The following is a 19,004-nucleotide window of genomic DNA, read 5'->3' as shown; positions in this document are numbered from 1 at the left end:
TTTTTATTCGAATCGTAGAAGCTATTTTGTGGATGCTACTCAAAAGCATTAAAATGGGGTTTGGCTGGAGGATTCTCATGGACAGAACCTACAGGTTTGTCACGTTTGGGGTATTGCCATAATAAAGAAAAGTGCCTTGAATCCGCAGTGAGGTGAGGTTTAGCTGTGACCAAACCGGCCCCGACAGGCCAGAAAAGTCAATGTTTGAAGAAAGAACAGAGCCCGACCTTGGTTTTGGGGCTCAGGGTGTCCCTGCACCCCCTGATGCAAAGGGTGCTGAGCTCCCTCCTCCCTGGCTGGGGCTGGAGGGAAGGGCAGGGCTGGGGGGACCTCACTTTTGTACTGACACATACCGTGTTGTTGGGGTATATTAATTGTTTGGTGTAAATCATATTTTAAAATATTCTCATTTTAATTCTGTAAATGTAGTTTTCCAGTGAGGTCCCTGAGCAATTAGGCAGAACTTTCAATCTCCCTTCCTGAACAGGGTTTGGGTTCATCCTGCCAGGGAGCTTTCTGCCGCCTCGGCTTTCTGTCTTTTCAGACTCTTTTGATAGATTCCTTGCAAGGATTTGTTTACCAGGTTCTTAATCTCTACTTAGCAGATAGGTTTTGAGAGGATTTCTTGTTACTCTTGTAATGGCTTTTAACTCTGCTGAAGTTTATTTAACTAAACAGAAAGAAAGAAACTTATCTTCTAAGTAATCCTTCTTGATTGTTTACAACATAATGCCAAACTTAAATGCTGTTTAGAGTGGTAATTGTCTGCCTTTCGCCTCTATTCTAATACATAGTTTGTAAAGATGCTTAGAGCATATTAATTTAAATGATAATACTGTCGTATAACATGAAAAGTTAAGTTGCTTATCAGTATATTTTGATAAGCTACTTACATTTTACAGTAGCATTTGCAGGCTTCAAACAAACGTTAATGATGGAGTGCCAGTCGCTTTATCTGTCCCATATATAGCTTCTCACTTCATTTATTACTGAAGCTGTACAGTTAGGAACCGTGGGGCACTCAATTCTTTATAGTTGTCAGGATGTAGTCATATTTTATAAAACTTTAAATCCTGTCTAACTATATCAAAATAGAATCCATTTGCTTCAGAGCATCTGTGATTAAAAGAAGAGCCCGTTTGTGCGTCACAGGGACTTGCTTTCCCATAGGCTGCAGCTGAGGGGACATTCCTTGGCGGTGTTTGAAAAGAAATTCAAATAAAGGGCTGTGTCATGAAAATGGGTACAAAATCATACCAAAGCATACTGGAGTGAAGTGTAACCTTTTAGCTCTCTGTCTTATTTTATGGAATGGAAATGTAATGTAAAAGAAAAAGATGTGATTTTTTTTTTTTTTCCTGCATGTTTGTATTTTAAATTTGTTTCTTTATTACTTTTGTAAGTTGAGTGCAAGTTTACTTAAGGTGAAGTTCTATTTGACCTAACTAAAGGCTGGACTAAACACTGTGATAAAGGACGTGGAATAAGATTTGACAACAGTTAAAAACTGTTATTGGTGATGCAATTTTAAAAATCCAGTTGTATCAGGATTCAAACCCAAACCTGTCCATCTTCACTTCACTAGGAGCCCAGCTGTACGGGAGGCGGGTTATTCAACATACACGTTGGGAAATAATTGCAATTAAAAATGTTCCACTGTACATTAGCATAGATCCATTAGTATATATTTATCTCACAGGTTAAAAGCTTCCATTGGATGGTGTTTGCTATGTCTGGAGTGAGAAGGGGGGTCATGTCCCAGCACTGCCCTGCCTGACACCCCACTCTGTTCCAGCTGGTGCCACGTTTGGCTGGGAGCGCTGGGGAAGGGTCAGTGCTGCAGCTTCCTTCTCAAAGGGATGCTCCAGCCTCTGCTCCTTCAAACACAAGGGCCCATGTGACTTTCCTACAGACACTTTCCAAGTGTCAAGTCCAGTGGAGGCTGTTGATAGTAAAGACCAACAATCTTGGGTTTATTAACTGAGATTTAGCAAGTTAAATGTATGCTTTTTCTTTCTTTCTTTCTTTTTTTTTTTTTAGTTACCTCCCATGGTTTGAAGTCTTTTATAAGCTGCTCAATGTCTTGGCAGATTATTCAGCAAAAGGACAGGTATTATTCTAAAGTACTAACCTTTCTTTTCCCTGCCCAAATATCAGATGGGGGAGAGATGATGAACACAAGCTGTTGTTAGATGTGCTTATATTGGAGATAATCATGTGAATTATTAATCTGTGTGATGCAGTGATATATAAGATAATATTCAGCCAAGCTGGAAACTTGGCAAGCGCATTTGAGAAAAAAAGCTTTTAAATCTTTTAAATTACTTTTGGGAAAAGATAAAGTCCAAGAATGTGACTGTGGATCCAGCAGAAGTTAGTGGTTTCCCTGCAGTCACCCATACTGTGCAGACTTTTTTGTTACCTGAACTGCATTCGGCCCGTCCGCACAATTCCCCTGTCGCAGGGTGTCCTGACGGACAGATGTCAGTCACGTGCACTAAGTGTAGAACTAAGCTTGTTCATGCAAAATGCTTACCCACGTAGCATCAGCTGCCTGATTACTTGGTGGTAATAATTGTATTTTTCACTTGTCAGAATCATTGACACTCGAGGTGGAAGCACTTAGGATCACATCTTCATCTAGATGGATTAGCATATTAATTTAAATGATAATACTGTCGTATAACATGAAAAGTTAAGTTGCTTATCAGTATATTTTGATAAGCTACTTACATTTTACAGTAGCATTTGCAGGCTTCAAACAAACGTTAATGATGGAGTGCCAGTCGCTTTATCTGTCCCATATATAGCTTCTCACTTCATTTATTACTGAAGCTGTACAGTTAGGAACCGTGGGGCACTCAATTCTTTATAGTTGTCAGGATGTAGTCATATTTTATAAAACTTTAAATCCTGTCTAACTATATCAAAATAGAATCCATTTGCTTCAGAGCATCTGTGATTAAAAGAAGAGCCCGTTTGTGCGTCACAGGGACTTGCTTTCCCATAGGCTGCAGCTGAGGGGACATTCCTTGGCGGTGTTTGAAAAGAAATTCAAATAAAGGGCTGTGTCATGAAAATGGGTACAAAATCATACCAAAGCATACTGGAGTGAAGTGTAACCTTTTAGCTCTCTGTCTTATTTTATGGAATGGAAATGTAATGTAAAAGAAAAAGATGTGATTTTTTTTTTTTTTCCTGCATGTTTGTATTTTAAATTTGTTTCTTTATTACTTTTGTAAGTTGAGTGCAAGTTTACTTAAGGTGAAGTTCTATTTGACCTAACTAAAGGCTGGACTAAACACTGTGATAAAGGACGTGGAATAAGATTTGACAACAGTTAAAAACTGTTATTGGTGATGCAATTTTAAAAATCCAGTTGTATCAGGATTCAAACCCAAACCTGTCCATCTTCACTTCACTAGGAGCCCAGCTGTACGGGAGGCGGGTTATTCAACATACACGTTGGGAAATAATTGCAATTAAAAATGTTCCACTGTACATTAGCATAGATCCATTAGTATATATTTATCTCACAGGTTAAAAGCTTCCATTGGATGGTGTTTGCTATGTCTGGAGTGAGAAGGGGGGTCATGTCCCAGCACTGCCCTGCCTGACACCCCACTCTGTTCCAGCTGGTGCCACGTTTGGCTGGGAGCGCTGGGGAAGGGTCAGTGCTGCAGCTTCCTTCTCAAAGGGATGCTCCAGCCTCTGCTCCTTCAAACACAAGGGCCCATGTGACTTTCCTACAGACACTTTCCAAGTGTCAAGTCCAGTGGAGGCTGTTGATAGTAAAGACCAACAATCTTGGGTTTATTAACTGAGATTTAGCAAGTTAAATGTATGCTTTTTCTTTCTTTCTTTCTTTTTTTTTTTTTAGTTACCTCCCATGGTTTGAAGTCTTTTATAAGCTGCTCAATGTCTTGGCAGATTATTCAGCAAAAGGACAGGTATTATTCTAAAGTACTAACCTTTCTTTTCCCTGCCCAAATATCAGATGGGGGAGAGATGATGAACACAAGCTGTTGTTAGATGTGCTTATATTGGAGATAATCATGTGAATTATTAATCTGTGTGATGCAGTGATATATAAGATAATATTCAGCCAAGCTGGAAACTTGGCAAGCGCATTTGAGAAAAAAAGCTTTTAAATCTTTTAAATTACTTTTGGGAAAAGATAAAGTCCAAGAATGTGACTGTGGATCCAGCAGAAGTTAGTGGTTTCCCTGCAGTCACCCATACTGTGCAGACTTTTTTGTTACCTGAACTGCATTCGGCCCGTCCGCACAATTCCCCTGTCGCAGGGTGTCCTGACGGACAGATGTCAGTCACGTGCACTAAGTGTAGAACTAAGCTTGTTCATGCAAAATGCTTACCCACGTAGCATCAGCTGCCTGATTACTTGGTGGTAATAATTGTATTTTTCACTTGTCAGAATCATTGACACTCGAGGTGGAAGCACTTAGGATCACATCTTCATCTAGATGGATTAAATACATTTGGCTTGACCCTAAGCCAGTGAGTTCTTACAAAGAACTTGCAGTGGAACTGGCTTGCTCTGAGCTGGGTCACTGGGTTGTGCTGGGGCTGGTGATGCAGGAGGTTACAGAAATACGTAGACATACGTATGAAAAAAAAATATTCTAAAAAAAATTATGTATAAAACCCAGCTGTCAGAGGAAACTAGGTTCGTTTCTCATCATAGTCTAATGTATAAAACTATTTTCACATTTTTCTTTATACTTGCAAGTTCTCTAAGCCCCCAGTTCCACAAACATTGCCCCTCTGTCTTGGAGTTTATATTGTTATAGCAATGCTGACTTAGTATGCATTTTTTAAAATTTATTTTCTCCTTATTTCAGGATAGTCAAAGGAGTGAGCTCCTAGAAACACTTCATAAACTTACCATCCCTGAGCCAGGAACCTCTGTTCATCTTGGAGTGGTAAGTAAAGGGGCAGAGATGTAAACTAGGGTGTTTAATTTTCATTACGTATCAGGATAGAGGACTGTCAAAAGCAATTCTCCTTTTTGGAACTTGGGTCACAGGTGGTGTTTTCCTGTGAGGACGCAGAGCTGTGAAATTCCCCCTTTCATATTTGGGGCCCTCTGTTTCCCTTTCCTTAACCTCAAATATCTTTGAAATGCTGTTCCTTGATGGGAGGAAGGTTCTGTATATTCCCTGTGGAAATTTCTCCCTGTATCGGCTGTGACCTGCGAGAGGTCACAGAGCAGCAACGTGACATTTATTGTCCACACTTCTGCAGAGCTCCTGGATCTTACAAGTATGTAGGGGGACAAGACTGGAGAGCAAACAGTCACATACCTGTTGTAGCAGTGTTCTGAGCACTGTTTATCACATTTTCTGGTTCCTTCTCTTCCTCCCAGCCCAAGAAAAAAACTCACACAGAGAAGGATTTATTTCATTTTTATATCTTGTGAGAAAATTAAAGACTACTGAAAGAATAGATGTGGGATTTTACTGATGGGATTGTATTTTCAGTTTAGTCTTTTGGGTTTTTTTTCTTTTCAAATAAATTTTTGCAGAACAACCTTGTGTTCCAGGCTGTAGTGAAGAAACACTGAAGATGCACGTTGCTGCAGTTGCCAATTAGTCATTTAGAGCTCACATGAAAACTAGTGGTGTGTGGAGCCCCGTTCTCCCTCTCCTTTCCTTTACTCCTTCTGAAGTACTTTTTTTGGCAGCCAGCAGCTTGCTCTCATCACCTCACCCCGAAACGTCACTCGAGAGGTGGCTGTTTGGCCTGGCGGGGTCACCAGCTGGTGGTGGCAACGTCCCCATCCTCCTGAGGCCAGCTCCTTGAGGAGCAGTGTGTGTGTGTGAGGGGCCGAGCTGGCTCCAATGGCAGTGATCCGTTGGGATATTTCGGTTTTTTCGTACCAGCGGTTTCCAGGAATGCTGCTGGTCTCCCCTCGTCTCAGACATTTCATGGGCCATGAAGCAAGAAAGGACATAAAAATAGCAGGGAAGGGCCTGTGAGCTGTGGTGTCGTTCCCGTTTTATTTTGGCTGTTTACAAGGCTATTCTGGGGTTGGGGTGAGGTCCCTATACGTGCTATAGTTGTCTATACTATTCCTGTATTTTTGCACTGCATCTTTTCAACCGAACTGAAACAGCGATATATCAAAAAGCAAAAACTTGTTTATACGTTTAGTGTCTATACATTTAGTGCCTATATTCAGAGTAGCTGTTAAACCCGCTTGCTATTTCGGGTTATAGACTGTTCGTGAAGCACTGGGATGTCTGAGATATATATACAAGGAAATTGTGCCAGTTGTGGAACTCTGCCAAGAATGTAACAGCCTTTAAAACTTCAGCAAGTAATTAATAAGTAGCCCCAAGACAAATTGCAAAAAATCTTAAAAAATAATATAAATTGTATACAGCTTTGATTTACGAAAGCAGTTTAGGCACATTCTCTCCTTTCCTTTCCCAAAGCCCTAACCAAGAATCATGCGAATCATGCGTGGTCAGATCGGGAACTAGAGTGAACCCGGTCTCTTGGAATGCAGACAATTAAAAAATGTAGTGATATGATGGATTATGAAGTTGTGAGACCAATATAGTCTTCCAAAATGTGGTTTTTAAGGTGTATAATAGTGACCAGGTAAGTAGGCATAAAACTTCAGGAAGCATTTCTCAGTAAATTTCCATAACTCCACCGTTGTCCTGGGTGAAGCTCAGTGTTGCTGTGGGTCAGGACGGGACCCGCTGGCTCCCGTTTCCCTCCGTCCATCGTGCAACCGGCAGCTGCAGAAAGATGGCTTGGATTATAGATTGCCTTGGAGTTCCTTGGCATGTGCCATACCTTGTGTGAGTCTGGCTGTGTCAGCGTCTCTGAAGAACAAAAAAATGTAATAGAGATTTTCAGGAGCATTTGATACTTTCTCTCGTAACGCATTCGGTATTGCATGTGTGATCTGAGGATCCAGCTTTTGAAATCCGTGGCAGAGAAGTCACACTGGTAGCTGGTAACAAATGTTCTGTCATTTTTACTTAGCTGTGTGGCTGCTATTATTGCTGTTACTAATACCAAGCAATAAATTTAGATTGCTTTTGACAATATTGCAATAATCAATATATTCTCTTTTTTTTAGCACTCTTACTTTACTGTGCCTGACATCAGAGAGCTTCCCAGTATACCCGAAAATGTGAGTACTCGGAGGACCGTGCACTTCACTGCGTCTGTTTAATGTCTGTAGCAAAATAGACAACAATTGTTACCTCTGTTTGCCCTAGTAATAGATTATGTTCTTAAAACATTGCTAGATGTTGACATGAACTTTAGGTGGTTCACTTAGAAGTATTGGGCAGAAAATATGTCGCCAACTGCAGAAATACATGAGTAACAGGCCTTTTGGAGTACAACATAACATAGAATTTAATGTTTGCCATTTTACTTAAGAAAAGATGTCAAATGAACAGGAAATTGACAGCATCATTATCTTAAGATATTTTAAAAATATAAAGTTTTAAGCTATTATTACTAATTTATTAATATGCTTATTATTTCTTACTGTTAACAGTAAGTTATTATTATAATTATTATTTTCTTAAATTGCAATTATTATTATAATTACTTATTGTTAACATTCCATGATTTCTTGGCTCTAATAAGTGAGGAAATTCAATATACATATCTATAGTTTTAGCCTACAGGAAATTGGGAAGGAGCAGTGATTTGGTAACTGGATGCAACGCTGTGGTGGCGTTTCAGGCAACAACGATGGGCCTAATTTCTGTGAAACAAGCAGATCTGCTAATCAGACAGTGAGCCCCTTCTGAAAGAACAAGAGACCAGTAGAAACGATCCCTTTGTTAGATGGGTTTCTGAAAATGTCGAGCATTCCTGGTTTCTTCAGGGCCACTTTTTCAGAGACTTTTTAAGCCTCCCCAAGTTGTCTCGTGTGCCTCAGCCTGCCTCCGATTTCCAGCCAAATGAGAGGTCTGTGGGAAGACAATGCTGGCATTTGCTTCTCTTAAATACTCTTTAATATGCTCTGCTGTGTCTCTTAGCCAAATTTCTATGTCTGACGTCTCCCTTTTCTTTCTTGAACGTTTCGTGCTCTGCCTTAGCACCATATACCTCAATTTATGGCATGAAAGAACGGAAGAAAAGGGAATCATCAAGACATTTCATTTCATTTGTGGATGATTTGTATAGCAGATAACATTTGGGGCTTTTTGTTTCTGTTCTAAAACATAGTTGCCAGCTTTTCTGTGTTGTAGACTTTTCATACTGACACGTATCCTGTCAGTAAATTTAATAGTTGTGCTTTTTCTTCTGAGGTGCTTTATTTTTGTAGAAATACGATACATTGGGAGTAATTCAAGAATCAGTTCCTGAATCCAAACCAGCTATCAATTCAATCCTAATCCAGACAAGTTACTTGTTTATAGGGTTTATATTTTATGTTAATTTCTTTTACCCTCATCAGCTCAAACTTTAACAATTTTTGTTTGATAAACAACAAGGCCTCAAATCACCTGGAGAGCAAGGGTGGGAGTTTATTTCCATTTTGCAGGCTGGCAAATTGGAGGGCAGGGAGAAATGAGCTGGGAATGGTAAGAAAGCAGTGGCAGGGGTTAGAAGTAGATCATCTGCCTTGGGCCTGCTTTAACTGATAGGGGACAGCTTAGTAACACACCTCGGGGAATAAAAGTGGATGAAGGCTTCATGCAGTTAATAAATATATATGCCCGTATATATATACACACACACCCCCAAATTAAAAGAGCTAGGGCTCATTGTAAGGAAGAAAAATATTAAAAATCAAATCCATTGGTCTAATTGTTATGGCAGTTGACTCTTCTATTTCTCACGTGTTTAGTTTTTCTAATGAGTGTTGTGTAATTTTCTTACGAGGATTTTCTCTGTCAATACAACTTCCATATAGAATTGAGGCATATTAGGGAGTAATACAAGGACATTAAATGAGCATAAATCTTCATGGTTTTTAATCAATTGCCCTGATTTATTCACATTTCTACATATCTTATCAGTAATTATATTTTAAACCCATATTAGCAAAAGTATTAGTAGTGCCAAGCTTTGAAGATGTATGTAATGATGGATGGAGAGCTGCACAGAGCTCTGTTTGGAATGTTAACAAACTTCTTGGGACTATCTGAGTTTGTGTCAGATCAATATGTTTAATGAGTCATGAAAACATTTAGCGTGGACACTTTTACGTAACAGCTAAGCATTCACTTTTTCAAAAGATTGAAGTTATATGAAAGATTTGTAAGTGCATTGTGACTTCAGAAGTGAATTGGGTTCATTGCAGGAAATTCAGTGCAAGGCTGTCCATTCCTCTTGGGAGGGTGGAGAAGGAAACCTGACTCATTTTGAACATTGACATGTTCGAGTAGGAAATTCAGTGAAGTCTTGTAAATGAAGCCTTCAAGAGCAGACTAAAATAAGTGAACTATAAGCTCTATTACTATGTTTGGGCTGTGCTCTTTGCAGAGGAGAGAGCTTGTTTGTTTGTTCCTTCTCACTGAAGTACATGAGTTTTATTTTATTTATCTCAAAGGTCAGTGGGCATGTGCATTTACTGATATTAGATAGCAAATAATCAAATGGATAATTGATCTAGGGGTGGACTTTCAAAGGAGCATAAGGGAATTTTGTATGGACTCCTACTTAGTTTTGAGTGGAGTTGGGGATACCTGTTCCTTTATTTTATTTTAAAAATCCCACTTTTTACTCTCCCAAGAAAGGTTTAAATCCTAGGAAACAAAATACACAACAATTATACTGCAAATTGGAACGCTTTCATTTGTATTTATTTAACTCATTCATGGTTTTGTCACTTACGAGACATGTCTTTCAAAATACATGTGTAAGTCCCAATTTCATCTTCAAAGATGACAGCTTTCTTATAAATAAAACTTCGAGCTAACACGTGAATTTCCTCAGTATCAATACATTACCATACAGCCCACATGCTTCCCAGGTGTCACTGGCAATTTTCTGAGAGCAGAGAAGACTAAAACCTTATAAATCTTTCCCTCTGAAGGTACATTTGTGTGTCAAAGCCAGTATTTCTCTACAATAAACTCGATGAAAGAATAATTGCAAATCAAGTCCCGGTGTCTATTTTCCTCTCACCAGTGGATCCTGTTGCCTTGTAACCACATCCCCGCAGATGCCCCTCTCCATGTTCGGGCAGAACGTGGGGATTACGAGCACCTTTTGCCATGCCCCTAGTCTGGGTGGCATCAAAGGGAGTTCAGCACTACTTAAAAATTCTTTTAATTCACACTATTTGCAGTAATTGTGTCGTCATGCACTGTGTTTTGGCGTCGTGGAAAGATGGGTGAGAGGGGGAAGAAGAGTCGTAGAGAAGACAGCTTATGTTTAGACAAAAATATCATGCTAATCAGCACAGATGGGATGAGAAATACAGAAAAAGTACATGATAGTTTAATAGGTTTTTGGCAAAATGTGTTGGCTTTTTTTTTTTTCTTCTTTGAATATACCTGTCTGTGGCTACAGCTTTTCTGCAACAAAGACCTGAATGATTGTTTTATATTAACATGTTTGAAGCTAACCATAATGAGCTTAGTTTTTATCTGTCTATATACTGGTGTAAAAGTCTTCCAAAGACAATGCTTAATTTTCCTTCAGTTCTTTGTGTTTGGATGGCAAGCTGTGGAACATATTTTTGCACAGTATGAAGCATCTTGGCAGACTTTTCAGGCCAAGTATTGGTGGTTTTAGAGTTATCTTTGGATCTGTCAAAAGTGCTAATAGGCTTTGTTGAGCTTCTTTAAGTTTCTAAATCATATTTGCTTTTTGCTTTTCTGCACTTTTTTATTTAAGGATGATTAAGATTGCACTTGAATTCATGACTAATCTAATTTTGCTCTCACATGTGCTTTTTGTATAAGACTGTCTTTATCATATAGCAACCCTTTCATATCTGTAAGAAGCTATTTGAAAACAAATTCCCTAATTCAGCATTTTTTGGTGTATTACCTTTTCCTCCAAACCCAGCCCTCCCACCCCCCTTTTCTTAATTTCTGTGTTTTAAGAAGGGAGAATGTCTTCTACTAACAAAAAACTTTTTTTGTTTGCCTTGTGCTGTAAAAGCCTCTAGTCATAATACATTTTGATCAAGTTACCTGCATGGTGACTTTCTAGGATCACATTCTGGTGTTTCTTAGAAGATGTCTTAATTACTTAATAAATGCTGCATGATTCCTGCCACTGCAGGGTGTGCGCGGGGCGATTCCGTTGGTGAATGGATAGTGTTGGTGAATTTCAGTTATTTACAATAATTTTTACATAGGTACTTTTTAATATTCTGAGCAGCAAAAGCATGGAAGAAACCTGTGTTTCCTAGGAAGTGTCTGTGTAAGGTTCCAGCAGGTGTTACTTGTGTCTTGGTCTTTCTATCTACACTTTAAAGGCAGGTTCCAAATGTGCTTTGCTTACAATATTCTTCTACTGCAATTAGTTGTCTTTGTACTACATAAAAATACTGATCACTCAAGTAAAACTGAATGTTTGGGGGGTTTTTTGTTAAGGACACTTGCTTTTGTAATATCATGGATCAAAAATTATTTTCTTTCTTCCCAGAGAAATCTGACGGAGTATTTTGTAGCAGTTGATGTCAACAACATGCTGCATCTCTATGCCAGTATGCTGTACGAACGCCGCATCCTCATCTGCTGTAGTAAGCTCAGCACTGTAAGTAAAAGGCAGAATAATTTCTTCCGTTCATGGTACCTTTTAAAAAATAACAGTCATATATAGGAAATGACCTGATGGTCTCCACGTCCCCTCCCAACCTCAGCTGTGCAACCTCAGCTCAATTCTGTGGTTCTGTTAATGATTTTACTGAACTTATGTTGGCCTGTAATGCTCAAACGAAAAAGAGTGTTCTGGATACAGGAATTCTTGGCGTTGTTTGGTGCATAAATGTACAAACATTTATATCGTAGTGAAGTCCCTTTTTCATAATTTAGTTAACAGGAAAAAAAAATAGATGGTTCTGTCAAATGCATGTTCCAGTGACCTTTCTGGACCGAAGGAGTGGGCTAAAATACATTGACAATCCACATTTTTGCAGTTGTGTTTGATAAGGTATAGTCTTAATGCTACTTAGGCTCCATCAAGGGCCTCAGAGATGAAAGCTACTGAATGCTCTGGAGTGCTCTCTTCTTAAAATGGCTGGACATCAAAACAAGCAGACAGCTTGATTTAGTTCAAAGTTTTTTTGTTATGCATTTCAAGGTTTATCAGTCAATATGATTGTAATTTTCTTTATAAAAGAAAATGTTAAGTTTTCGTTCTGTTTGCTCTGTAAATGGGTATTGATTGCTTTCCTTTATGAATGAAGAGCATAAGATGGTTTAACTAATTTTGCTTTCCAGTGCTATGGACTAAGTACTGGAGCGAGCCGTTCTCAGACCCAAGCTTCCATTTCCATTCTGTGTGCTACGAACTCGTCTCTTCCGTATGGCCATGACCTACTTTGTGTTTGAGATTCATGGAATTGTAAATACTATTCGAGGCTGAAATTATGGACATAAAATCATGTAAGAGTGGTCTGTCGATACAGGGCAGAAAAAGGAAGGTGTAAGACTTGTACTTAATCTCATAATAACTATTACAGTATTGTTTTGAAAGGTAAGTGAAACTAGGAGAGTTAGAATCTCTGGGACCTATTAATAATTATTAAATGTTTACAATGAATCCCACATGTAACCAAAAGAATTTAAGTATTATAAAGTTTAATATCATAGAAAACTTGTAAAATCTTAGCTGTTGTGTCTGCCAAGTGTTCTGTGTCCTGCCTATTAAAATAAGGAAAAATGCATCCAGGCCTAGCAATTGAATAAAATGAAGAAGAGATGTGTTTATTTCAGAATTTAAAGAATAGTAAATTATCAGAGAGGAGGGAAGCAGGGAGCGGCTACCCAAAGCACTTCAAAATCTGTGTGGTTGGTTGGTTTAATCTCTCCCTTTGTGACAGAGCCTGGGAAGAAGAATTACTTACCTGTCACTTTGCCTTCCTTAATGAGCCATTTCACAAGTAGGGTTGTGTTTTCTTTCCCCTCTTTCTGCTATTTCTCTTGCTTTTGCCTCTGTCCAAGATAAAAGCGTGTCTGGTTCTTGGGTAGGGAGGGGTATTCATACTGTGTGTTCTTATCTTACAACTTTATATATAAACTGCTCCAAGACTGGAGTGACAGTGTAAGACAGGTTTGAAGCGTTGGGCCGGCGCCAGCGATTCCTCGCCCGCACGCTCCGCTCGGCGGGTTCCAGCAGTAGGAACAAGCTGCATTATTTTATTTCAAACTGTGCTCAGCGGAAGCCAAGACCTTGTAACTGGAAACGTACCAAACTGCGAATTCTCAGAGTAAAGTGAGGGTGGTGTGGTGCTGAGGGAGATGGGTTTCTTTGTTTTTATTTTTTAGTTTTTTTAACAAAAAAGTGGAAGGGACCTGCTTGCGGTTAATTTCTTTTAACTTTGGGAGACGTGGCACATTTCGTACTTAAGGCTGGAACTTAATATCAGGTAAGGGAGGGAAAAGTTAACAGTTCTGGATAGAAAGTCTTTTATGGTGGAATGAATTCTGTGCTACAATATATTGTATCAAATTCAAATTTTGATTGGAAATATCTTTAATGTAGTTAAAGATATTTGGATTGGAAATACCTTCAATAAGTTAAGTTGAACAAGATTTAGAGGTAACTGAATGAAGTTGTTTATTAGCTGGTGGGTTCCTGACGTGAAAAGCCAGCCTGTGACTAATACCTTTCACCAAACGTGCTCCTGATGCCACACAGCCAGAGCTCGTGCAGTTCTTGTTCTCCAGCAGTTTTCCTGTTTGGAATGTCCAAGCTCTCCCAGAGCTCTCTTGTCCTCGTCACCCGGCAGTGCAGGGGGAGACTCGTAGACAGGCTCTGCCACAGCCCTGCTGTCGCTGCTTAACTCTTCTGTACCTCAGCCTTAAGCTCTCTAATTCATTCTTAGCCCGGAGTAATGCAGAAAAATGACCTTACAAACACACAGAAGTGGTCATTTTCCTCAGTATATATTGCACGTCAGTGGGCACGAGCTGCACCTGTAACACTGCTGGGTGTGTGTCAGGAGAGAGAGTGAAATGCACTGGAAAATGGCCTATTGTAGTTCAACATCAGTTTGTAACTTTTACACGTGTGGCAAAATCCCATTGATTTAATTTCCTCAAATAAGGCTGTTAGAGTATTAAATACAGAACTGTGAAAACTGAATTAGTGAATCGGTGTCTTTCTGACACGGCTGTGTCTTACCTACTCTAGCAGCAGCTGCGGGAGCTGAGGTAGTGGAACTAATCTTATTTCAAAATGCTGGATTCCTATAGTTTTGACAGTTGGGCATTTCTCAGGCTGCCTTATTATTAAGTGCTTGTTTTCTGTATGGCAATCACTAATCAGGTGAGGTCTCCAGCAAATACACTATTTCTTTTTTATGAGCCCCTCTCTTGGCAGAGTTGAAGGACAGTGCTAGTGCTTACCCATGGTAGTACGGTATTTGAATTCGTGCCAGATAGCAAGGTTGGGAGTACAGCTCAAAAATAAGTGACAGGTTCTGCTCAGATGTCTGCAGTGTTGAGCATTATGTCTGTTTAATCTTTTCTTGCTGAGTTTTAAAACCAATGGGAGGGGGGCTTGGATGGGGCCTCCTTGGATTACTGAGTTCACTCCTCTGCAGCGGCAGCCATGTGATATAATAATGCCAGGAAATAATCCATTTGATCCTCATAGAAGCATTTTTAAAGTAAGAATTACATTTCTGCATAGTATTTTTTCCAGACATCTTTTTGATTTAGAGAACAGAAAACGTAAAGGATTTAGGAATATAGAGGAAAAACTAGAGTGGGAAAGCATGCCCCTTTCTTTCTGCTGCATGTTTTGGAACTGGCTGTGTCTTTCATCTAATCTGTGAGAGGAGCATCTTCTACAGTAGGAATAATATAAAGATAAGTTGAAATATAATGGGATGGGGATAAATCTTTAGTGTTTCCTCGGTCATAAAATAAATGTAAGATTTTGGAGCTTCTAACTTTTGGTTTAATCAGTGTCCCAACACACTAGTATTTCCATCCCATATGGACCGTAAAATACTGTTCCCCTGCAAATAAGGATCTATCTTCTTGAGAAAGACTGAGCAGGTTCTTGTTCAGACACTTGCTGTACCCTGTCTGCACCCAAGGACACTATTTCCTTAGGACGGTGGTTCAAATGTGGCTAAAATTCTTCCGTATTCTCACTTCGGGAAACGCGGTATCACCCTCTTGTTCTGACACTGGCCAAGTCCAGCTCCGGGAAGGTGGGGGGTGACTGTGGAGCTCCTGTGGGAGACAGAAGTAAAAATCTAAGGGAGAGTTTGAACCTTGAGGGTGAACAACTGGCTAAAAGGTTGAGGGGGAAATGGTGAGATAAATTATCAGTATTCCTAATCCGGGAGGTTGCTTTGTAGTCCACCAGCCCTCTACTCTGGAGCACGTTCAATGTCCTCATGAAAACCAGTTTTTTAAAAAAGGGGGAAAAGCAGTCATTTTGATGCATAGCATGGATAAATATGAAATAACTCTTCTGGAAGAAAACACTTCTAACCATGTAAGCAATCATGGTCTGAGTAACTGAAGTAATTATTACCACTCAGAAAGAGATACTGGAGGGTTTTTTTAAAAAGAGAGAGAGCGGTCTATGAAAATGCCAGCTTATTACTCAGTTGAAGGCTTAGAAGCCAAGAAATTATTATGAAGAGAATAGAGAACAAAAAGGAGGGCATAATGCCACTCGCTATGTTCATGGCTTGCTCACGTTGTGAATATTGCATGAGTTCTTACCTACTCCAAATAAACAATGTGAAACAGTGAAAAATGCAGAGAAAGGTAAAAAGAACAAGCAAATATACAAAATAATCTCTCAATTAGGGAGAGCAGAGCAGATTAGAGCTCTTTGCTCAGCCTGGGAAAGATAGTAAGGGGGTAGGGAACTTGATAGAGAGACAGAAAATCACGTGTGGCCCTTTGAAGATAAGTAGGAGATGATTTTTGTACTTATTGTCTCAAAATCCTCAAACCTCAACACACGTTAAAGCTGAGAGGAAATGGGCTCAAAATGAGGAGATGGGACAGCACTTTTCAGAGTATTTTCCCCCAAAATCCACCTTCCTTGGTGCATTCTTATTGCTTATCCAGATCTGTATTGTTTAAAGGCTTGAAAATAACACATACAATATGTGCCCGTCTTCCATCTTCTTGCCTAATGACCTGCTTTTTAATCAGAAAACCAGGTTCTGTTACTTCCAGAAACTGCACTGGAATTTCAGAAGTGCTTTGGTGTTGAACATAAACCAAACTGCATCCAGAGCTGTAGTTGATTTTCCCTGACACGGAGCCCTAAGAGACTGCATTAGCTCCTGGAGACCACTTTCTTTACCAGTCGTGGGTTCCCTGTGAAGGGGTGTATGATTCAGTAGTCTGTCTTAATGGAAATGAGTAATAATGAGGGTCATCATTATTTTTTTTTTTAATGTTACACCACATCTAACTGAATTAGGATTAATGGCATGATTTGTCTTTGCTTAGTTTCATCTCGCACAACTGCAGGCCACCACAAGGACCTCAGTCCTTTAGAATTTGTCTTTCTGGTACTTGTAAGCAGTGCTCTCCCTCCTTCCTATCGTCCAGATGAGCATTACATGCTTGATTTCATCCTGCCTTCGAGTAACTGGGAGGCTTTTGTGGAGTATTGGTTCCAAAATGTGTCTCACAAGTGAAACACGTTGTACTCCTTGTGTGGGGTGTCATTTGAGATTAAAAGACACTCTAAACTGGGAAACGCTGTCAGGGTGGCTGTGATTGCCTGTCACCTCTTAGTATTTTCCTTGTCTGTGTCTATTTGTACGAGCGCTCCGATTCATTTATTTATTTATTTTCTATTTTTCCAAGTGTGTGTATGTGTTCATATCCTCTTTTTGGGGTATTTTGACTAGAGCTTTTGCTGAGATTTCCTTATTGAGGATTACCACCTTCTCCATTTTAATATCCTTAGTGAATGTGACAAATATCCTGCTTATCTTCTTTTCCAAATTGTTAATTATAATTTGAAATAGGGTTGAGAGACGTAATTTCCTCCAAAGCTCTGTGAGGATTCTCCCCGTGGCTTGACTGGCACTTGTGTTTGCTATTTGTGATCGTTTTCAGTAGCTGCCAACTTCGAAACTATTCAGAATGAATTTTTAAATATATAAGTGAGAAATTCAACGGATCAAATGATTTGGTGAAGGCCAGAGTAGATAAAAATCCCTTTTAAATAATAGAAATGTAATCGCTGTTTTTAGTATGATCTATTCTTAAGAAAGGTGTGCCACTTGCATTGTATCTTCCTGAGCTCAAATATTTTTCCAGTTTGTGTTATAATTTCAATGCAGTTTTAGGGTATTTAATGGATGGTAATTACCAGGATTGGGGGATTTGCCTTCGCTATTTTTCAGTTCCCTTTGTGTTTTCATTTCCATGTTTCTGGTGCTTTACAGAACACTGGGTGTTCTTCTCAGGACTCATTTGTTGGATGAATCATGTTCTCAGCTGTTTACAAAATCAGTGGAATGACAACCACCATAAACCAGTCATGCTTCACCCACCAGTACCCATTTCTTTAATAAGAGCAGTGTGTATTTTGTAATAAAACATGTTGATATAAAAGCCGAATCGATTCTTTACTTTTTTTTCTTCTAGCTTTACCTTTTTAAGCTTGCATTTTGTCTTATTTATGATCCTGTTTTAATATATGTTTTTCAGTTAACTGCCTGCATTCATGGGTCTGCAGCTATGCTCTACCCGATGTTCTGGCAGCACGTTTACATTCCTGTTCTGCCCCCACATCTACTGGACTACTGTTGGTAAGGCTATATATATGTGTGTATGTGTATATATTATCTATATACTTAGATATCACAACAGTTTTCACATTTCTGCATAGAAAGGCTGAAGTCCTCTTATAATGCAACTGTTACTCTAAAAATACATAGGCATATTAAGGAAGCAACCAATCTAGTAAGTAAAAAAAATTATTTTCGTGGCGAGATATAATTGTCTATCAGGCTGTTGAAATACTCTGATGTGAGTGGTTACTATGGAATGCTGAAACTTAGATGTTGTGTAATTAAAGTCTGTATTCGGTGTATCTGTGTCAAATGTTAAAATTTGAATTAAGACTCCAACAGTAGAGGATACAGTGGAGAAGATACTCTCATTTTTCTGCTTTCCTGAACTTCTGCTGGGGGTGGAAGGGAAGCTATCAGTTTTCCTGCAGTGATCTTTTATTATCAGCGTGTGTTTAGAACATGATATTTACCTTACTAAGGGGAATGAATATAAACCTTTCAGAAACTTACTCATTATCACCACGTGCCAAACTTTGGCAACATCCTATAATGTGGAAGCTGGCCCTGTTTTGACTGGGGGCTTGGACCAGTTCCCTCTGGAGGTTCATCCCAACCCGTTGTGTGACTCCGCACTGTCCAGCTGCCCCTGGAGCTCCCCTTCCCTGTGGGCTCCAGCCTCCCCTGCTGTTGGGCCGTGTTTTAGTGGTTCAGAAGCTCATCTACAGAGCCCCTCAAAGAGTTTCCCAGGTTCTGCTTTCTTTTCTAGTGCAAAGTCAAACAGTTGGGCCTGATCCCAGCAGTTGGGCCTGATCCCAGCAGTTGGGCCTGATCCCCCGTTTGCTGTGCGGGGCAATAGTGGGCAATAGAGCACTCTGGGTAATTCACAAGGAGGAAGTTTAAGATGCTGCTGCTGCTGCTTTCACTTGCTCAGCTCCCAGTTCCTGTGTCCCACACACGGTTTGTGACTTGCCCTTGGTTTTTTCTTCCTTCTGCATAGCAGGAGGTGGGTTTGCCTGGAAAAAGTGGCCTTACCTTAGGCTTCCTCGAGAAGTTAAACTTTGGAGGCCTCTTAGAGAATTAATGGAGT

General features: G+C 39.6%; 1 protein-coding gene across 4 annotated transcripts in view; it reads left to right on the top strand.

Annotated features, from left to right (window-relative positions):
- The window catches only part of DENND1A (DENN/MADD domain containing 1A), a 186,494-nt gene that overhangs the window by 79,774 nt on the left and 87,716 nt on the right, over positions 1-19,004 (top strand). For all 4 annotated transcript variants that reach the window (XM_014943041.1, XM_014943040.1, XM_014943038.1 and 1 more), the window contains exons 6-10: positions 2,041-2,110; positions 4,863-4,943; positions 7,118-7,171; positions 11,608-11,718; positions 17,832-17,932. In XM_014943041.1, coding sequence (XP_014798527.1) covers positions 2,041-2,110; positions 4,863-4,943; positions 7,118-7,171; positions 11,608-11,718; positions 17,832-17,932 — 417 coding nt within the window. The remainder of the gene's footprint in view (positions 1-2,040; positions 2,111-4,862; positions 4,944-7,117; positions 7,172-11,607; positions 11,719-17,831; positions 17,933-19,004) is intronic.

Source organism: Calidris pugnax, unplaced genomic scaffold, assembly GCF_001431845.1.
Source record: "Calidris pugnax isolate Ruff unplaced genomic scaffold, ASM143184v1 scaffold102, whole genome shotgun sequence".
Lineage (NCBI taxonomy): Eukaryota > Metazoa > Chordata > Aves > Charadriiformes > Scolopacidae > Calidris > Calidris pugnax.
This window is presented reverse-complemented; position numbering and strand designations above follow the sequence as displayed.